The 21,602-nt window shown below is 36.4% G+C and overlaps 1 protein-coding gene across 8 annotated transcripts in view; it reads right to left on the bottom strand.

Moving 5' to 3' along the window:
- The window catches only part of IBTK (inhibitor of Bruton tyrosine kinase), a 102,341-nt gene that overhangs the window by 41,216 nt on the left and 39,523 nt on the right, over window positions 1-21,602 (bottom strand). For all 8 annotated transcript variants that reach the window (XM_082474143.1, XM_082474145.1, XM_082474148.1 and 5 more), the window contains 5 exons: window positions 16,417-16,518; window positions 14,372-14,489; window positions 11,301-11,361; window positions 4,730-4,851; window positions 2,998-3,110 (listed from right to left, as the gene is read on the bottom strand). In XM_082474143.1, the coding sequence (XP_082330269.1) occupies window positions 2,998-3,110; window positions 4,730-4,851; window positions 11,301-11,361; window positions 14,372-14,489; window positions 16,417-16,518 (516 nt within the window). The remainder of the gene's footprint in view (window positions 1-2,997; window positions 3,111-4,729; window positions 4,852-11,300; window positions 11,362-14,371; window positions 14,490-16,416; window positions 16,519-21,602) is intronic.

Genomic DNA, 21,602 nt, shown 5'->3' with positions numbered 1-21,602 from the left:
CAAAATAAATACATTATAAAACATATCTCATAAATTCAGTAAGTGTTATTCTCTTTAAAAGTAAGTCACCCTGGGCTTCCCTGGTGGCACAGTGGTTAAGCATCCACCTGCCAATGCAGGGGACACGAGTTCAATCCCTGGTCTGGGAAGATCCCACCTGCCGCGGAGCAACTAAGCCCGTGTGCCACAACTACTGAGCCTGCACTCTAGAGCCCGCGGCCACAACTACTGAGCCTGCACTCTAGAGCCCGCGAGCCACAACTACTGAAGCCCAGGCGCCTAGAGCCCGTGCTCCACAACATGAGAAACCACTGCAATGAGAGCCAGGGCACTTCAACAAAGAGTAGCCCCCGCTCACCACAACTAGAGAAAGCCTGCGCGCAGCAAGGAAGACCCAACGCAGCCAAAAATAAATAAATTAAATAAATAAATTAAAAAAAAAAAAAAAAGTAAATCACCCTGACAAGGTATGTGCCTTTTTTGTTGTTATTGCTAAAATACAATTTCGAAATAACATTCAAACTTTTCTCCCCCACAATGTTTTAAATATTTTTAAGAGTAGCAAATTTTTATATGAGAGTATATTTAATACTGGGATGCTCCCAAAAGTCAATTAGAAACAAATCTAATAAATAAAGACGACTAAAGTGGCCAACAATTATTTTTGATACAAAAACATTTTCACAGACTGACTTCTAACTTTAAGGATCAATGCAAACAAACGTTAAGCCTTCATACAACTGTCCTTGATGAAATTAGCTTCATACTCAGATTTTCTCCCAGAATAGGTTACTTTGGCCCCCAGTTAAATTTAACCTTTCAATCATTTTTTGCTTTGGCCACAGAAGGAGTAGTATAGCAGGAAGAATACCGAACAGGAATCAAGAAAATAAATTCTACCTCTGGCTGCTATGACCTGAAATCACTTAAAAGTTTTCTGAGCTTGTTTCCTCAAGTTTAAAGGAAGGGGTGTAAATTAATTCATTACTAAGGTCTCTTCCAGCTCTGAAATGCTAAGACTCTTAACACATATGCTATCAGTAACATCCTTTAAAACAAACCAAGTATCTGCTTTTTCCATAAATCTGTTAGGTATTTGGAAAATCACTAGCTCCACAACTGTCTGTCCATTTATTCATCCTGCCATCAATCCACCTATGCCTCCTTCCAAGGACTACGGGTAATTCCTATAACACAGAGGATGCAAAATCACAGAATTTAAACTTTAAAAAGGTCCTAAAATAGGAATCAGGATATGCAGCAAATGAGAAAGACCTACAGACCTATCTTCAGTACTTCATCAATTTAGGTATATTAGCTTTCTTTTTTAATATCTCATGTGTTATCTAAAATGACTATTCTTCACATTATTTATTTATCAAACATGTCAAATACCTCATTTTTACTTTTCAAAGTTGCCTGTATACGGCTGATTGACTGTGAAAACACTGCTGATAGAAATTGCACCAGTTTGTCTTACGGCTATAGACACACCAACTATTTCTGAAAGCCATGCTGTGCTGCCATTCTTTTTTGGTTACACTTCAAATTTTTATCTAAAGAAACTGTTAAAATTTAGGTCGTTCAATCTGGATCTAATCAGATGAATCCAGAATGTGGGATAGTCTACAATACCACTGGCCTCAACTTCTGAAAACAAAACAAAACAAAACAAAAAACAGAAGGGTGTGGCGGTGCTGTTCTACTTAAGAGACTAAAAAGACATTAATAAGCAAAGGCAATGTCAACCCTGATACGACATTCGATTTTTTTTTTCTTAATGTTAAAACAGAAAAGGCTATAAAAACATGTTTGGTCAATTAGGGAAATCTGGGCATAGACTACAGCACTAGATAATATTAATTAATGTTAATTGTCTTTCAATGTGATAATGGTACTGTGGTTGTACAGAATAAGGGTTGTATCTCCCTTATGCTTAGGAGATTCATATTAACCTTGGGGGGAAAATGTCATGTCTACAGCTTAGTTCCAAGTGGATCAGGTTAAAAAAAAAAGTGTGTCTGTAGAATGTTTGGAGGATGAGGGAACAGAGCATGCAAGACAAAGCCTGCAAGAAAAAAGCAAATGTGGTAAGAGGTTAACAATAGATCTGGATAATGGGTATACAGGTGTTCATGGTATTTTTCTTTCACCTTTTTTGTAACTTAAAGATTTTCAGAATTAAAAACTGGGAAAAAAAATTTCAGAAAAACTATATAACCTTACGTTCAAACAGGCTCACATAATGCCTAGATATAAAATGTGTTGTATTTTACTACTGGATTATAACCTCCTTAACACCCATGAATGGAATCCCACGTGGCATCTCACTTGAAGCACTGATATCTATGAACTGAATGCACGTGTTAATAGTATCTCTGTCATGTTTTGCCCACCTCTAACCCTCTATGCCACTAGACAAGAGTGGTCTTTTCTAAAAACATAAACCTTATCCAGTCACACCCTGCCTTAAAAAATCCATCAATAGCTACCTGTAGCCTTCAGATTAAAGTCCAAATTCCTTAGTTTGGCATATAACACCCTCCAAAACCTGACCCTCTCCAACCTATCTCCTATCTGCACCTACCCGATATGGCTGAGCTATGCACAACAAACGTGCAGTCTTTCTACTGCCTCTAGGCTTGAAACATACTGCCCCATTCTCTTAGCATGTCAATCTGCCTCCTTTTCTTGGCTAAGTTCTCTTCACTATTCAAGATCCAGCTCAGGGATCACTTGCCTCTAACAGATGTACCCTGATCTTCTCAGACTAGTTTGGGTGCCCCTTCTGTGCTCACAGAGCAAATGTCAATCAGAGTACTTATCACAATACATTATCATTTTCTGTGGCCTCCCTAAGACAAGGACTATTTTCTATTTCTGTAGCCCCAGCAGATGGCATATAACAGTATTTAATACCTGTTAAATGAATTAGATAAGGAACAGAGACATGAAAGATTAGATCAGAAAATACACCCTAAACTATTTTCCACTAACCTGTAGATGGTGGACTCTGAATAATATCTGAAAGGTTATAACCTCCAGAACTATCTGACCGCTTACGCGGCTTCTTTTTTGCTTTCGTTTTTGTCTTCTTGAACACACTTTCCCTAGGAAAAAAGCAAACATAAAAGTCATTTTAAAAAAATTAAGTTACAGATGAAACAGGAGAAGAACTATGCATTTTGAGCAACGGAATACAGCATTTTGGTCAAACAGAAAACACAGAAGAATATATATGTTCTAGTCCCATTTATCTAAGTGGCCCAGGGCAAGTTACTCAATTCCACGAAACTTCAGTGTGATACTATCACTTGTTCTAACCCTAGCATTTCTGTGAAAGTTAGAAACAAGATGGTACATAAGAAAATACTTTGAAAAGTAAAATACTGTACATGTTCACACACAAGCTATTATAATCTATGATCTGGAACTAGAAATATTTGGTGATAAGTTTTAAAGTATTTCAGGGGCTGCTTAATTCCTTGAATTATTATTAATCAGGAAAGAGAAAATATCTATGAGGACTACAACAGTCTTATTTCACCTAAAAATTATAGATCTCATTACATAATTCATCCACAGTAACACAGGTCAGCTGTGAATACTATTATTTTGTGAAGGATAATGTATTTATGTCAATGTTAATCATTTTATTATAATTTTTAATGTAATAACATGTCATACATCCAAGTCAGATATTTATAAACCTCAAGTATTCCAGTGGCTACCACCAAACTCTAGAAAAGAGGTTAAAAAAAATTTCTGGAACCAAGAGCAGCTTTTCAGTGAGCTACAATTATACTCATACGTATATATACACTCACACATATATATAATAAATGACTTGAATATCCGAAGATTTTATTTTAACAGGTCATTTACCAAGCAGAAGGAAAGTAATTCTATAACCAGCTGATAAATAAGCCTAAAATGCAGATTGGAAATTCTAAGCAGGACTTATTAAATGGTCAACAGGGAGATTGTGTAGAACCTGGGATATTTTATTGAAGGACTCCCAAATGCCAGTCACTGTGGGTCATATCTCTTGAACGAGTAGGGTTCTCTATAGAGAGGGATCTGGAAGAATGGCTGATGAACTCCCCTTGGTTCACCCCCTCCAGAAGGCAAATCGCTCATCTTCTGCCAAGATGGAGGAGGGGCAATAACTTGGTTCAGGAATACATCAATGCTCTTTGAAAAATTCTCCAAAAAAAAATGGTCTTTTCCAAATCCAGCCACTTACACTGGTCTTCATAAATCTAGTACCTGTAATTCTTAAGCCTTTCCAGAATTGTTTTAGTTTTTTCTGTTCTAAGTCATTACTGCTCGGCAACCACTTTCCAACTTCCAAAACTGTTAACATCTCCTGACTGCCATTGACTCCTTTCCTGTTCTCTCTGCTCTAGTGCAGTATGCCTTTTTTATTTCTTTACTATAATCTCAGCAGGGTTTGGAAAGGTAGTTAAGATAACTGCACTTATTCAACCCAACATATTTAACCAGAAGGCTACATTCCTTTTGTGTTTATACTTAACTTTGTTATATCTGCAAGTATTAACTATGCATTTACTTTGTATTATATCAAGGCTAAAAATGAACATAAATTCCTATTTTTTATGTTAGGTTTCTCAATTTTTCTTTCCATATTAATATAAAAGTGTCAACAGTGTCCAAGATTGGGGATGGGGGAAGGAGAAAAGGAAGGAAAAAAAAAAACAGAGCTTACGAATAATTTTGTTCCATATTTATTTCTTCTTTCAAAAAGATATCTCCATCTTCTACATCCAAATAGCTAATATCTGGTCCATCTTGATATGGTGTAATGACTCTTCTATCCATTGCTGGAATCTATAGAAAAAAAGACGTCACTTTTTAAAGACAAAATTTGTAGAGGAAAGACATCAGCTACCTTTCTGTCTCCCCTTCAGTCTACAACCAGTAAAACATGCAGAGCTCAACAAAGTTGCCTCTGCCCAACACACTAGGACACCAGAGAATTCCACACATTTGTACATCTAAAGGCGGGTAGGCTGGAACACAAGAGGAGAGAGGCAGAACAGATGAAAGAGTGGAGTCTGTGCCTGCAGTTCTGGGCCTCTCACCACGGCAGCTGAGCCCGCAGCTTCAGGGAGCCCAGCGCCAGCATGTGAGGCGGCGCGCTTACAACCCTGGCATCCTGAACGGAGGGGTGCTCACAACCACAGGTAGCCTGGTAGCAGAGGAGGTGGGCCCTGGAACCCAGCCGCCATCCCCCACCACCAACAGTGGCGGAAGCCCACGAACCTCATACAACATCAGACACAGTACAGGCACCTGTGCAACCCTGGCTCCCAACACCCCCATGATCCTCCTCCCCCCACGCAAAGACTGTTACTCAAGGAATCCCACAAGCTGGGGAAGAGCCCAACATTCCGATGATGACAGTAGCTCTGGCAGAAGAAAGGCAGTACGGACCTGGGAGGCACAAGAAGCAATAATGAAGGCACAGAAGCACACCTCTTTCAGAGCCGGTGGAGGCTGGAAAATGCCAACTAGCAAATATAATCAGAGCCAGCTCAGGTAAGAGAAAACAAACCTGTGTTATAGTGCCACCTACTGGAAAGCAAAAGAAAGGATTCTAACCTGTCATTAACTTCAAATGCACCTGCAGAGGAACAATTTAATTCAAGTACCATATACAACCACAATAACACTCGACCACAAAAAGAAAATAACAGTTCTCCAGAAACCAAACTGAGTCACAGAATATTTCAATCTAACTGATAGAGAATTCAAAATAGCTGTCATGAAGGAACTCAATAAGCTATAAGAAGTCAGAAAGGCGGTTTAATGAGCTCAGGAATAAAATTAATGAACAGAAGAAATACTTTACCAAAGAGACTGAAACTCTAAAAAAGAACCAAACAAACGCTGGAGTTGAAGAACTCAATAAATGAGATGAAGAATGAATTAGAAAGAAATGGAAATACAGCAGATCATATGGAAGAGAGAATTAGCAAGCTCAAAGGTAGAAATCTTGAAATGATACAAGTAGAAGAAGAGAAACAGAATATTAAAAAAGTGAGGAAATTTCACAAGACCTATCCAACTCATTTAGGAAGGAAAATATTAGGGTAATGAGTAACCCAGAAGGACAAGAGAGGGAGAAGGCAAAAGAGAGTTTATTTAAAGAAATAATATCTGAGAATATCCCAAAGCTGGAAAAGGAACTGGATACACAAGTCCATGAAATTAAAAGAACACCTAAATGCAAAACGACCTTCTCCAAGACATGTAAAAAATACTAAAATTGTCAAAAGTCAATGACAAAGATTTTTAAAGGCAGCCAAGAAAAAGGATGGTAGCTGGGAATTCCCTGGTGGTCCAGTGGTTAGGACTCAGTGTTTTTACTGCTAGGGCCCAGGTTTGATTCCTGGCCGGGGAACTAAGATCCTGCAAGCCACGTGGTGTGGCCAAAAAGGGGGGAAAAAAAAAAAAAGGCTGGTGGCCTACAAAGGAACCTCCACCAGGCTAGCAGCAGATGTCTCAGCAGAAACCCAACAGGCCAGGAGGGAGTGAAATGACAATCTCAGAATACTAAAAGATAAAAACCATCAGCCAAGAATACTCTGTCCAGCAAAGACATCGTTCAAATATGAAGGAGAGATAAAGACTTTCTCAAACAGAAGCTGAGGGGAGTTCATCAACACAAGACCTGCCTAACAAGACATGTTGAAAGCAGCACTTCTAACAGAAACAAAAAAGACAAAGGGACACAAAACTTTGAGCAAGATGATAAAACAGAACCAGAAAATTGCAACTCTATGAGAGCATAAAGGTTAAACGGAGAAAAAAAGAAAGCAGAAAAATAACTATAAGCTATTTCTTTTTGGTAGCAAACTCACAACATCGAAAGGGATAATGTGAGAAAACAAAAACATAAAAGGGGATGAAAAAAACTCATACAGGTAAATGAAGATAACATACTATCAGCAGAAAAAAGACTATTTTATCTGTGAGACGTTTTATACAAAGCTCAGGGCAACCACAAAACTTTATGTTACAGAGCAGAGACATGAAACATAAAAAAAGAAGAAACTAAGAAAAATACCACAGAAAACCTCCAAACCAAAATAACAGACAGAAACACAAGGAAAAAGGAACAACAGAGATATCAAGCAACCAAAAAACAAAACACAAAATTTCAGGACTACATCCTCATCTATCACTAATCCCTCTGAATGTACATGGACTGAATTCATCAATCAAAAGACACAGAGTGGCTGGATGCATTAAAACACAAGACTCAACCAAATGCTGCCTCCAGGAGACGCACCTCAGCTCTGATGACAAACACAGGCTAAATGTGAAGAGATGGAAGATGATACTCCAAGCAAATGGCTGCCAAAAGAGAGCAAGTGTAGCCATCCTTATACCAGACAGAACAGACTTCAAGCCAAAAAGGTAACAAGAGCAAAAAATGGTCAGCATATAAAGAGGACAACTCATCAAGAAGACATAAAAGTGACTAATGTATATGTACCTAACATAAGAGCACCAAAATATATACAACGATTACTAACATACCCAAAGCAAGGGAACTGACAACAACAAAATAATTGTAGGGGACATTTAACACCCCACTTACATCAACAGATAGATCATCCAGACAGAAAGTCAACAAGGAAACAGTGGCCTTAACTGGAACGTTAGATCAGATATAGTTAACAGATTTAAACAGAACAATGCAGCAAAACACACATTCTTCTCAAATGCTCATGGAACTTTCTCAAGGATAGGCCATAAATTGGGACACAAAAGAAGTCTCAATATAGATTTAAGAAGACTGAAATTCTATCAAACATCTTTTCCGATCACAATGGTATGAGAAACTAGAAATCAAGAACAAGAACACTGGAAAAATGACAGATAGTAAAGATGAACAATATGCTACAGAACAACAATTGGGTCACTGAAGAAATCAAAGGAGAAACAAAAAAATTACCTGAAGATAAATGGAAATGAAAATACAATATACTAAAATCTATGGGAAACAGCAAAAGCAGTATTAAGAGTTTGTAGCGATAAAGGCTTACCTCAGGAAACAAGAAAAACTTACACCTAAAGGTACTACAAAAAGAAGAACAAACAAAGCCCGAAGTCAGTAGAAAGAAGGAAATATAAAGATCAGAGAAGACAGAAGAAAAGATGAATGAAACTAAGAGTTGGTTTTTTGAAAAGACAAACGAAACTAAGAGTCAGTTCTTTGAAAAGATAAACAAAACTGACAAACCATTAGCTAGATTCACTAAGAAAAAAAAGAGAGAAGCGTGATAAATAAAATAAAAAATGAAAGAAAAAAAAGATACTATAGAAATATAAAGGATTATAAGAGAATACAAAAATTGGACAACCTAGAAGAAATGGACAAATTCTTAGAAACATACAACCTTCCAGGGCTGAATGATGAATAGAAAATCTGAATAGCCCAATTACTAGTACAGAGACAGTGTACTAGTACTTTTTGAAACAGTACTTTTTGAAACAGTAATCAAAAAGCTCCCAAAAAACATAGGTCCAGGACCAGATTGCTTCACAGGTGAATTCTACCAATATTCAAAGAAGATTTAATATCTATCCTAAAACTATTCCAAAAAACTGGAAAGGAGGGAATGCTTCCTAACTCATTTTACAAGGCCAATATCACCGATACCAAAACCAGACAAAGACAACACAAAGAAAGAAAATCACAGGCCAATATCTCTGATGGCTGCAGTTGCAAAAATCCTCAACAACATATTAGCAAAACGAATTAAAAATTACATCAAAAGGATCATACAACATGATCAAGTGGGATTTATACCAGGGATGTAAGGATGGTTCAACATCCTCAAATCGATCAACATGATACACATTCACAACACATTCACAAAATGAACAAAAATCATGTGATCATCTCAATAGATGCAAAAAAACATTTGCCAACATTCAACACCCATTTATGATAAAAACTCTCGACAGAATGGTACAGAAGGGATGATATGTGACAAACCCACAGCTAACATACTCAACGGTGAAGTAGTAAAAGCTATCCTTCTAAGATCAGGAATAAGACAAGGATGCTCAATCCCACCACTCTTATTCAACATAGTATTGGAAGTGCTAGCCAGAGCAATTACGCAAGAAAAAAATAAATAAGACATCCAAATTGGAAAAGAAGAAGTAAAACTGTCACTATCTGCAGAGGGCATGATTTTTATATACATAGAAAACCCTAAAGATTCTACCAAAAATCTGACACAAATAAATGGAAAGATATGCCAGGCTCATGGATTAGAAGAATTAACATTATCAATATGAAAAGATATATGTCCATATTACCTAAAGCAATCTAATTCAATACAATCCCTATCAAAATCCCAAGAACATTTTTCACAGAAATAGAACAAAAAATTCTAAAATTTATATGGAACCACAAAAGACCCTGAATAGTCAAAGCAATGCTGAGAAAAAAGAACAAAGCTGGAGGTATCATATTTCCTGATTTCAAACTATATTACAAAGCCATTGTAGTCAAAACGGCATGGTATTGGCAGAAAACCAGATGCAAAGAGCTCTAAACAGAATTGAAAGCCCAGAAATAAACACTTGCATACATGGACAATTAATTTACAACAAAGGAGCAAAGAATACACAATGGAGAAAGTACAGTCTCTTCAATAAACAATGCTGGGAAAACTGGACAGCCACATGCCAAAAAATTAAATTAGACCATTATCTCACACCATACACAAAAATTAAGTCAAAGTAGATTAAAGGCTTGAGTGTAAGACCTGAAACCATAAAACTACTGAAAGAAAACACAGGTGGTATGCTCTCTGATATCAGTCATAGCAATATCTTTTAAAATATGCCTCCTCAGTCAAGGAAAACAAAAGCAAAAATCAATGGGATTACACCGAACTAAAAAGCTTCTGCACAGCAAAGGAAACCATCAATTAAACAAAAAGACAACCTACCAAATGGGAGGAGATATTTGTAAATCATATACCCTAAAATAACTCATACAACTCAACAACAACAACAAAATTACCTGATTAAAAAACGGACAGAGGAGTTGAATACATATTTTTTCAAAGAAGACATATAGATGGCCAACAGACAGATGAAAAGATGTTCAGCATCACTAATTATCAGGGAAATGCAAATCAAAACCACACTGAGATATCACTGTACACCTGTCAGAATGGCTAGGGTCAAAATGACAAGAAATACCATGTGTTGGCAAGGATGTGGAGAAAAGAGAACGCTCATACACTGTTGGTGAGACTGTAAATTGGTGCAGTCACTACAGAAGACAGTATGGAGATTCCTAAAAAAATTAAGAATAGACTACCATAAGATACCCAGCTATCCCATTTCTGGGTATTCATCCAAAGAATACAAAAACACTTATTTGAAAAGATATATGCTCCCCTATATTCACTGCGGCATTATTTGCAATAGCCAATATATGGAAACAACCTAAGGGCCCATCAAGGGATGAATGGATAAAGAAAATGTAGTATATGTGTATGTATATATAAATACACACATACATACAAAGGAATACTACTCAGCCATGAAAAAAGACGAAATCTTGCCATTTGCAACAACACAGATGGACCATGAGGATATTATGCTAAGTGAAATAAGTCAGATGGAGAAAGACAAATACTGTATCATTTCACTCATACATGGAACATAAAACACTAATAAACAAACAAAAACAAAATAAATGAACTAAACAAACCAAAAAAAAACCCCAAACATGTGGATACAGAGAATAGAGTAGTAGTTACCAGAGGGAGAAGAGGAGGTGGGGAGTGAAATAGATAAAGGGGATCAACTATATGCTGACAGATGGAAGTTAAATTCTTGGTGGGAAGCAAGCTGTAGGGTATACAGAAGTAGAAATATAATAATGTACACATGAAACTTACATAGTGTTATAAATCAGTTACCTCAATAAAAATAAATAAAATCATTAAAATCCATATTTTTACACTGTCCTGATCTTTAGTAAATAAATAACGAAAGACCCCAAAGCATTCAATAACTTTCATTTATAAAGAAATTTAAATAGGTATTAATTTTATCATTAAATATCTTCAATTTTTATTATCGTGTTTACCTGTACAGCTTGTAAAGAAATCTTATGTCCTCATTTTTAAAAGATCCTAATGAATCAGAATTCATTAGGAAATTGTTCCATTGAGAAGTCTGACCAAATATACAGCGTTAGTTGATATGGTAATTGACAAAAACATAAACCTTACCATTTTTCGGTAAAACACAGAAAGATCCTTCAAAACACCGTCACTTAAAACATCAAGAGACCTAAATAATAAGATATAAAATTCTATCTTAACACTCAAGTTTAATACCTGTTAAGACTTTCAAATATGCAGAGACATTTTATATTGTTGAATAAGGAATATTTTTGTAAAGCATTAATATGCCAGCTGCAACAAATTCTTTTTGGAAGTATGTGTAGTTATATATTTCACATAAACAGCAAACATATTAGACAAACATACTGAATAAAACTCAAGCAACTCTTATAAATAAGTGGTAGAAAAATATTTTCTATCATAATAGCAAGTATTCAACTTTCATTTTCCACAAGTATAATCTTTACTACAGAAGGAGTACTATATTGACAGAACAATGGCCTAACTATCAGGTACCTGAATTCTATCTAGAATTATCACTGCTCCCAATTACCTACATGACCTTGAGCAACTCAGTTTCCCTCTCTAGTCCTTAATATCTTCATGTGTAAAATGACGTTTGGGGACTTCCCTGGTGGCGCAGTGGTTAAGAATCCACCTGCCAATGCAGGGGACACAGGTTCGATCCCTGATCTGGGAAGATCCCACATGCCGCGGAGCCACTAAGCCCATGCGCCACAACTACTGAGCCTGCACACTAGAGCCCATGAGCCACAACTACTGAAGCCTGCACGGTCTAGGGCCCACGTGCTGCAACTGAGCCCGCGAGCCACAACTACTGAAGCCCACGTGCCTAGAGCCCGTGCTCTGCAACGAGAAGCCACCGCAATGAGAAGCCTGCGCACTGCAACGAGGAGTAGCCCCCGCTCGCCGCAACTAGAGAAAGCCCGCGCGCAGCAACAAAGACCCAACGCAGCCCAAAATAAAAATAAAAATAAATTTAAAAATTAAAAAAATAAAACGACATTTGAACTAGTTCAACTGTATTCAAAGGAGATTTTAAGGAATTCTCAGGTTCCAAAGAGGTACTTTGAGGCATCAGTAAAAATTTAAATCAAAGTTTACATTCTAAAGTGTACTTCAAACTATTTTTAAAACTAATACAAAGCAACCATATTCAAATCTGTACCACATTAGTTTTTTAACATTTTGAAGACAATTAACTTGTGATGCTACGTCAATTTTGATGCAGCTCTGTTTTCTTAACATCTCTGTGCGTATTTATTTACACTTCTGGCAAACACATATTTGACTAGGAATGGTTACACTTACATAAATCTTTGCTTTTAATGCAAGTTATAATGTCTACTCATGTAAAATTATTCACCGCAGCACATGTGCCACCCTTAATAGTTCAGCTGACAAACCTGTCACAACATAATAATGGAACAATAGTAATGTGACACATCATCCTCCAATATCATATTTTAGATAGATTTGGCTTGTTTCACACTGTGACAAATTAAACGAGCTTAATTTGGCAATGCAAGGGGAAAAATTGCTATGATTAGAATGACTAATGTAATGTCAGCAAAAAAAATAAATGTATTCTGAAACCTCTGCCAGGTTCTGACAATGAAATACCAGAGGCATTTTGAAATGACATTGTCTAATATCCCATAATATTAATTTTCATTTGGAAAGCATTTTTCACAAAATAACAAAGCATTAAATAGCCAAAAGAATTTTCTCTAAACTGAACCCTAAATGGCAATTATTAAGAATCTGTTAGTGATTCACCTTTTAAAAATGGTAGAAAACTTTTATTTCAAACATGTTTTTGGAATTAGTTTCATTAAGCATCATCAAGCATCATCCTGACTTTGAAAGATGAATTATCAAAAAACTGTTACCATTTATAATTAATTATATGGATCAAGGTTTTCTTGATTATTTGCCAAAAAAAAAAATGTTTCACGGGTTTTCTCATCCTCATATGAGGATATAAACAGAATCTACTTCGTAAGATTTTCATGAAAATTAAGTGAATCCATATAACACTTTTAGAATGCCGCCTGGCACATACCATTAATTATCATTATTACTATTACTATGTAACTATTATTATAGTACTATTATTAATAATTACTATTAATAACTATTATTATGGCAGTAAGTGTTAGCTATTATTACAATTAAAACAAAATACAGCATTACACTAGACACTGACTTTAAAAATGCAACTGACACCAAGAAATCTAATCTGAAATTCCCGTGCTGACCAAAAAGACTTACTTTTCTCATCACTGACTTTATACTGAGTAAATGTAATGAATTTGTGACCTTATGCTAAAAAATAAAGCTGTAGATTTATTTCATTAAAAAATTCCACTGCTAAAACAGTTGAAAACAATGGGATTAAATTTCCCAAGATTCCTCTAATTCTAAAATGTCGATGACTCCTAAATCATTAGCATTTATCAAATTCTTTCCATCCAGGTAAACATCAATATAACATGAAATATTAGCTTATAAAACAGGATACATATATTTAGCTGATTTTTTTCACGTAAAATGTGTCATTTTTCGTAAGAAAAATTTCATTACCATGCAAGCTTCAACACACATATCAGCTTGCCATAAACTAGACCAACTCAATTTTTTCAGGCCATCTGGTGCAGCCTAAGTTTGACCAAAGAATCAGTATGTAGTATAGGAAATATCTTAAAAGAGAATAAATACAAAGAGAAAACAGAAATCAACCAGTAACAAATTGTATGCATGCATGTATGTGAAGTAATTAAGTGCTGGCTTAATTAGTATTACAGATAGTTTCCAAAAGCCAAGGTAAAAACTACATAGTTACAAATTAGCCTAAACAAAGAGATATGAAAACATACACAAATATACTTGTGATAATATTGTCCCACAACCTTCCAACCAGCATGTAAGCACCACTGAGGGTGAGGATATTGTCTTTATTTGTTCCCGGTAGTATCTTAGCAATGGCTGGCATATATTAAGCATCCAAATACTGATGGAATGATTAAATCCCCTTACATTTTCACTTTTTCTACAAAGCTGGGATTTATCGTTATTCACTTTTAAATTACTAATATATTTGTTATTATATATAAATAAGTGCTTTTGCAACAGTCTGTATATATCTAACCTACCTTGCTTCAAGTAAAGCTGCCATATTCAGTCCTATAAACTGTAAACAAGATAGTTTCAACTGTTCAGCATTATACATTGCTGCGAATTCCAGTAGCATAGCAGCATTCTTAAGGGTAACTACAAAGGAAAAGATATGCGAAATGAGATGAAAGGCATGTTACTACAGCAAATGAAATATACTTATTTCTCAAGTTGTCAGGTTTGAACACTTAGAAGAAGGAAAACTGAAAGTAGTGTCTTGCCAAAAATAAGTTATACTAGGGCAAATATACAACTCATTTTCCATCCCAATATGCCAAAGTAATTTTAAATGACTTGTTCACAGGAAGTATAAACACACGTAAAATTTTAAGCAAAAGAAAATACAGAAGGTGCATTACAGTGTCATCTAAAAGCAAACATATAAGAATTGACAATCTTCTACCTAACCTTTTCAGAATATTTTTAACTTTCACTGATAAACAACATTCCTTTTCATTTATATAGCACAGAATAGTCATTCTCTCTTCTATAAAACTAAAAAAGTATACTTAGGAGTAGGAGAAACTGATGAAATCATTCTACAAAATATATTTATGTTGAGTCATCTATCAGACTTTACGTGGGTATATTTACATATATAAACACATACAAATACTATATATTTAGAAAATAAGTACATTTAAATCTTACCACATTATTGTTCATGCCAATGCAGAATCTGGCATACTGTACAAAAGATGCTAGATTTTGTTACAATCCTTGTTAACTTTATATATGAAGTGTGTTTTGCTAGAGACTGTCCCAGAATATTCTATTTACCTAGCATGTAACTTTGGCTTCCCAAACCCCTCCATTCTTTTTCTTACTTACTCTGAGTCCCAGCCAAAAGAGGAACACAACTATTTTCTACACCTGGCTTCCTCCACTTCTTTGTTCTTTCTCCCTTATAACTCAGTCAAAAGTTATATGCAGACAATATGCAGACAATAATGATCGCTGCCTCACTCTTGACTAACCTAAAGTTTCAACTAATGATGAACCCAAATTCTCCCATTTCACAGAAATAAAAATGGATCATACAAAAACTTTAGAGTTGTTCAAGGAGAGAAGATACTCCACAGAGCTCAAGAAAAGTGAGTAAATAAGACTCTAGAGCTAAGACAAACTATTAGAAGTACAAATTAGAAAAATTTGACAGGAAATCCCTTCACACTTCCTGAAAAGGCAAAGAAAGAGAACAAAGATAAGATTAGAAAGCCAAGAAACTTTTATATCAGGGTGAGGAAATTTAACCTTTAGCCCAGAGTAAGCAATTAAAAATATATGAACAAGGGAAGACATTAATTCCTTCCTACAGAAAGATTAAAGAAGTTAGAAAAGAGAAACAGGAATTAAAAGACTACTATGACACGACATAGAAGGGATGGGTAACAGTGATCTCAACTAGCAGAGTGACAGTGAGAATAAAAAGGTAGGGGAAATGTGATCAACACAGTTAAGATTATAATCAATTTTGACAGCTGCAATTTGGGTGTAAAAACAAAATAACAAAAAATAACTCTGGGTTCCAAAGTTGAGTGTTAGGATGACAGCCATGCAATTAACAGAAATAATGAACAGAGAGAGAAAAAATAAGAGTTTGAGAGAAAAGAGAAGTTTTTGATCAAATATATTAACGGGATGGTTACATAAAAATTCCAGCAAATAGCAGGGTAGCTAAGTGTAGAGTTACAGACCAGGGCAAGGGTAAAAAATTTCTGCTTTCAAACTCTCATCTTTCAGATTCCAAAATAAGTTTCATGCCATCTTTATTACTCAAGCTTTTATGGCATTTCCAAAAAATTAACGTATTTCAATTCTAAGATGTTCATGTTTTCACATATTAACATCTCTAAAATAAGGATGTGCTTACAAATGATGACACGAAGTAGTTTAAATGTCTTGATATTTTTAATGATACAAAAACATGCATTTTACCATAAACTTCATCAGAAAGTCAATAAAATACAGTAAATCCTGGATCAACCTGAAAACACACTAAGATTCTAATTCAAAAACTCACGTTTTTCACTTAATGCCACTTCACAAATCTCTTTCAATCGAGATATGAGAAGCTGATCAGCCACCACAAGAACACTACAAACAAAATCCACATTTTGAGATTCTAAAAAAAAAAGAAAAGAAAAAGAAGCGTCACTCTTTATTATTATTTTGTAAACATTATACGTAAGGGGAAAAAGTTCAAGTAATTAAGACACTACAAACGAGAGAATTATGATGATTATTTTCTAAATGTTGAAATGGAAAGTATGATAAACAGTAATAACATCAAAATATTTCTGTCTTTTCAGTAGAAAGCTGTAAAATAAAACACACCCCAAATGCCCTGGTTCAGACTAGGACCATAAAATGGGCAACTTGAGTAGATCTTTTTTAGTCTAAAGAACCACTAGAATGCCTGACTTGTTTAAAATCTCCCATTGCTGTTGAACAAACATTTCTCAAACTAATAGAGGGGAAAGTCAAATCTCATCATCGAAGGTAATATACAGGTGTATGTTAATTAGATACACATATGTTAAAACATATATATACATACGGGGGGTAGAGGGGGCAGGGAAGGACGAAGGGAGAGGTGAATAATGCTCTTAGTCTTCCTTACTTAAAACAAAATTGGTCATCTAAGAGTACTTTTTTTTTAAAACTATAGAACTTCCTTAATTTAACATAAACTTGATCCAGTGTACTATTAATGACCTTAAGCAATGCTAAAATCACTGCCAGAATAGTAATATAAATAGGAAAGAAAAAAAAAAAAACAATACCACCACCATAGGAAGAAAAAAAAATACTTAAAAAGAAAAAAATGAGCGACTTTCCTGGTGGTCCAGTGGGTAAGACTCTGTGCTCCCAATGCAGGGGGCCCAGGTTCAATCCCCGGTTGGGGGACTAGATCCCACATGCACGCCACAACTAAGAGTCCACACACCGCAACTGAGAAGTCTGCATGCCGCAACTAAGAAGTCCACATGCCAACAACTAAAAGATCCTGCGTGCTGCAGCTAAGACCCGGTGCAGCCAAAAATAAATAAGTAAATAAAAAGCAAGAAGCCCTCTAAATGAAGATGAAATATATGCATTTAAAAAAGAAAAAAATGAAAGTAGATAAACCATTTTAAAAAATGAGGGAGGGACTTCCCTGGTGGCGCAGTGGATAAGAATCCGCCTGGCAATGCAGGGGACACGGGTTCGAGCCCTGGTCCGGGAAGATCCTACATGCTGCGGAGCAACTAAGCCCGTGCACCACAACTACTGAGCCTGTGCTCTAGAGCCCGCAAGCCACAACTACTGAGCCCACGTGCCAAAACTACTGAAGCCCGCACGCCTAGAGCCTGTGCTCCACAACAAGAGAAGCCACCGCAACGAGAAGCGTGTGCACCGCAATGAGAAGCGTGTGCACCGCAACAAAGAGTAGCCCCCGCTCGCCACAACTAGAGAAAGCCTGCGAGCAGCAACGAGTACCCAACGCAGCCAAAAATAAATGAATAAATTTTAAAAAATTAAAAAAAAAAAATATGAGGGAGAGGTGAAGTCATTGTAAATGGCAGACTAAGAACTACTTCAAAAATTCTTCTCCACAAAAGCAATGAGAATATTATAAAAAATTATCAAAAATCAACTTTTTCAGAATTCTAGAAATTAGCCAAAGGCTTGCAATAATCTAGGGAGCACTGACTCAAAAAAATTGGTGGAATCTTAAGAATAGTAAGCTTTGGGAGACTAGCTGCTCCTACTTAGATCCTCCTCTCCTCTCCTCGCCTCTCCTCCTCAGTAGTCGTGAAAACCATCAATCCTGCAATCACAGGCAGCTACATCCACTGGAGGAGACAGAACAGTTGTGGGGCAACATTATCTAGAAACTGTCATTATTTGACCTGTCTGGCAGTTTCCTGGAAACCCAGTCAGCAGGGGTTTATTTGACCTGACTCAAAGCTTGCCCAGTGTGAACAGCCTCAGAAGAGGGCATTTATTCAAAACAATTAGCAATTACTTAACACTGAAGCTGCCCAAGACAATAAATAAGGGATAGAGCAACCAAGAAGCAGGTTAAAAAAACTTAAAAAGAACATCTAGGGAAAGAGATATTGTCGTGACTGAATGTTTATGTCCCCTGAAAACTCACATGTTGAAGGTATAATTTCCAGTGTGGTTGTATCTGGAGACAGGGCTCTAAGGAACTGATTAAGGTTAAATGCAGTCATAAGGTAGGGCCCTGATCTGACAGGATTAGTGTCTTTCTAAGAAGAGACATCACAGATCCATCATCTCCCCCAACTAATCCCCTTCGTGTGTGTGTACTCTCTCACTCTCTCTTTCTCCACTCACACTCACACACAAGCACTGAGCAAAGGTCAAGTAAGGACATAACAAGAAGGCAGCCATGTACAAGCCAGGAAGAGAATCCTCACCAGAAACCAACCTTGCTGGACCTTGACCTGAGACGTCTAGCCTCCAGAACTGTGAATGATAAATTTCGGTCTCTGTTATTCTGTTATGGCAGTCTGAGCTGACTGTGTCCATAAGGGGTTTTGAAGTTTTAACATATTCCTATGAATCTAGAAGGTCACACATATGTGGAGGGCTGTGCACATGCCCAGAAAAAACTTAAGAAGGCCCAAAACTCTTACTTCTGGCTGACCTTGAGACTGCAAAAGCAGGAAGTGAATCTAAGGCACAGTTGTAAACTGCCCGGCTAAGAACTGAAGCCAGGCCGCCACACACACAAAGAGCCCCTAGACACAGACTGGGAGATTTACTGGTTTAGGCATTTAAGGAAAATTCTGTCTAATTAGTAGCTGACCACTAAGCTGACCAAGCAGAGACCTCAGTGGTCATATATGACAAAGAATACCAATTTTACAGAATTAGTTCCAATAAGTCACTAAACAAACAGCAAACACAACAATCCCCGGGGAAGAAGGAAAATCTGATTTCAAGAGTTGCTACATGATATTATTTAGATATGTCCAGTTCTCAACAAAAAATTATAAAAGATGAAAAGAGAGATGTAAATATATGGTCTATATACAGAAAAAAAGCAGCCAAGAGAATCTGTCCCTGAGAATGCTAAGATGCTGAGCCTTACGTATTACAGACTTAAAATCAATTATTTTGAATATGTTCAAAGAACTAAAAAAATCATGTCTAAAAATCTAAAAGAAAGTATAAGAATAATATCTCATGAAATTAAGACTATGAATGAAGACAGAAACTATACATCAATTGAGATTATCCAATCAGAGGAACAGAAAGAAAAACAAGAATGAATAAAAATACACTGAGTATAAGAGGCCTATGGAACACCATCCAGCCTAGATAGATACCTATGGGAGTCCCAGAAGGAAAAAAGAACAGACATAAAGAATATTTGAAGAAATAATGCAGAGGGGGAGAAAAGTAAGAGTGAAGAGGATTTGTATGGAATCAAAGTTAAGTTGTGAATAACAACCAAGATAGGGAGGGAGTAACCCCAATACCCATCAATAGACGAATGGATAAAGATGTGGGTGTGGGTGTGTGGGGGTGTGTGTGTGTGTGTGTGTGTGTGTGTGTGTGTGTGTGTGTGTGTGTGTGTGTGTGTGTGTGTGTGTGTATCTCACATACAGTGGAATATTACTCAGCCATAAAAAAAGAATGAAATTCTGCCATTTGCAACAATGGACCTAGAGGGTATTGTGCTTAATGAAATAAGTCAGAGAGAGATAAATACTCCATGTTATTAATTATATGTGGAATCTTGGAATCTAAAAAAATTAACACAAATGTATATAACAAAACAAAAACAGACGCACAGATATAGAGAACAAAAGCAGTTGTTACCAGTGGGGAGAGGGAAGGGGGAGGGGCAAGATAGGTTTATGGGATTAAGAGTTAGAAACTACTATGTATAAAATAAATAAGCAACAAGGATATATATAGTGTACAGCACACAGAAATACAGACATTATTCTGTAACAACTTTAAATGGAGTATAATCAATAAAAATATTCAGCCACTATGCTGTACACCTGAAACTAATATTGTAATTCAACTAAACATCAATTTAAAAAAAAGAAAAAGAAAAAAAGTTGTGGTTATTTTAAAACAGACTGTTATAATTATAAAATATTATTACATGTAAGCCTCATGGTAACCACAAAGCAAAAACCTACAGTAGAAACACAAAAGATAAAGAGAAAGGAACCAAAGCATACCACTACCAAAAAATCATTAAATTACAAAGGAAGACAGCACAAGAGGAAGAAGGGAACAAAGGAACTGCAAAACAGTCAGAAGACAACTGACAAAATTCCAGAAGTACATCCTTACTTACCAATAATTACTTTAAATGTAAATGGATTAAATTATCCAATCAAAAGCAAAGCAGTTGAATAGATTAAAAAACAAGGTACAACTATATGCTGCCTACAAGAAAATTATTTTACCTTTAAGGACACACATAGGCTGAAAGTGACAGGATGAAAACATATACTCAATGCAAATGGTAACGGGGGGTGGGCATACTTGTATCACACAAAATGGGCTGTAAGTCAAAAACAGTCACATGAGGGCTTCCCTGGTGGCGCAGTGGTTGAGACTCTGCCTGCCAATGCAGGGGACACGGGTTTGAGCCCTGGTCTGGGAAGATCCCACATGCCGCAGGGCAACTGGGCCCGTGAGCCACAACTACTGAGCCTGCGCATCTGGAGCCTGTGCTCCGCAACAAGAGAGGCCGCGACAGAGAGAGGCCCGCGCACCACGATGAAGAGCGGCCCCCGCTCGCCGCAACTGGAGAAAGCCCTCGCACAGAAACGAAGACCCAACACAGCCATAAATTAAAAATAAAATTAAAAAAAAAAATGTTTAAAAACAGTCACATGAGACAAAGATGTCAGTATATAATGATAAAGGGGTCAATACATCAATAAGATATAACAATTGTAATAGACATACAGCACTGAAGCACCTAAATATATAAAGGAAACAGTAAAAGAGCTGAAGGCAGAAACAGACATCAATATAACAACAAACAAAGGACTTCAATACTCCATATTCAATAGGAATAGATAATCCACACAGAAAACCAATAAGGAAACAGCAGACCTGACTAACAATACCCGCCAAAAGGCCCTAACAGACATATAGAGAACATTCCAACAACAGCAAAATACACATTCTTCTCAAGTGTACGCAAAACATTCTACAAAA

The sequence above is a fragment of the Balaenoptera physalus genome (assembly GCF_965194825.1).
Source record: "Balaenoptera physalus genome assembly, chromosome: 9".
Taxonomy (NCBI): Eukaryota; Metazoa; Chordata; class Mammalia; order Artiodactyla; family Balaenopteridae; genus Balaenoptera; species Balaenoptera physalus.
The sequence above is the reverse complement of the archived record's forward strand: the minus strand, read 5'-3'. Positions and strand labels throughout refer to the sequence as shown.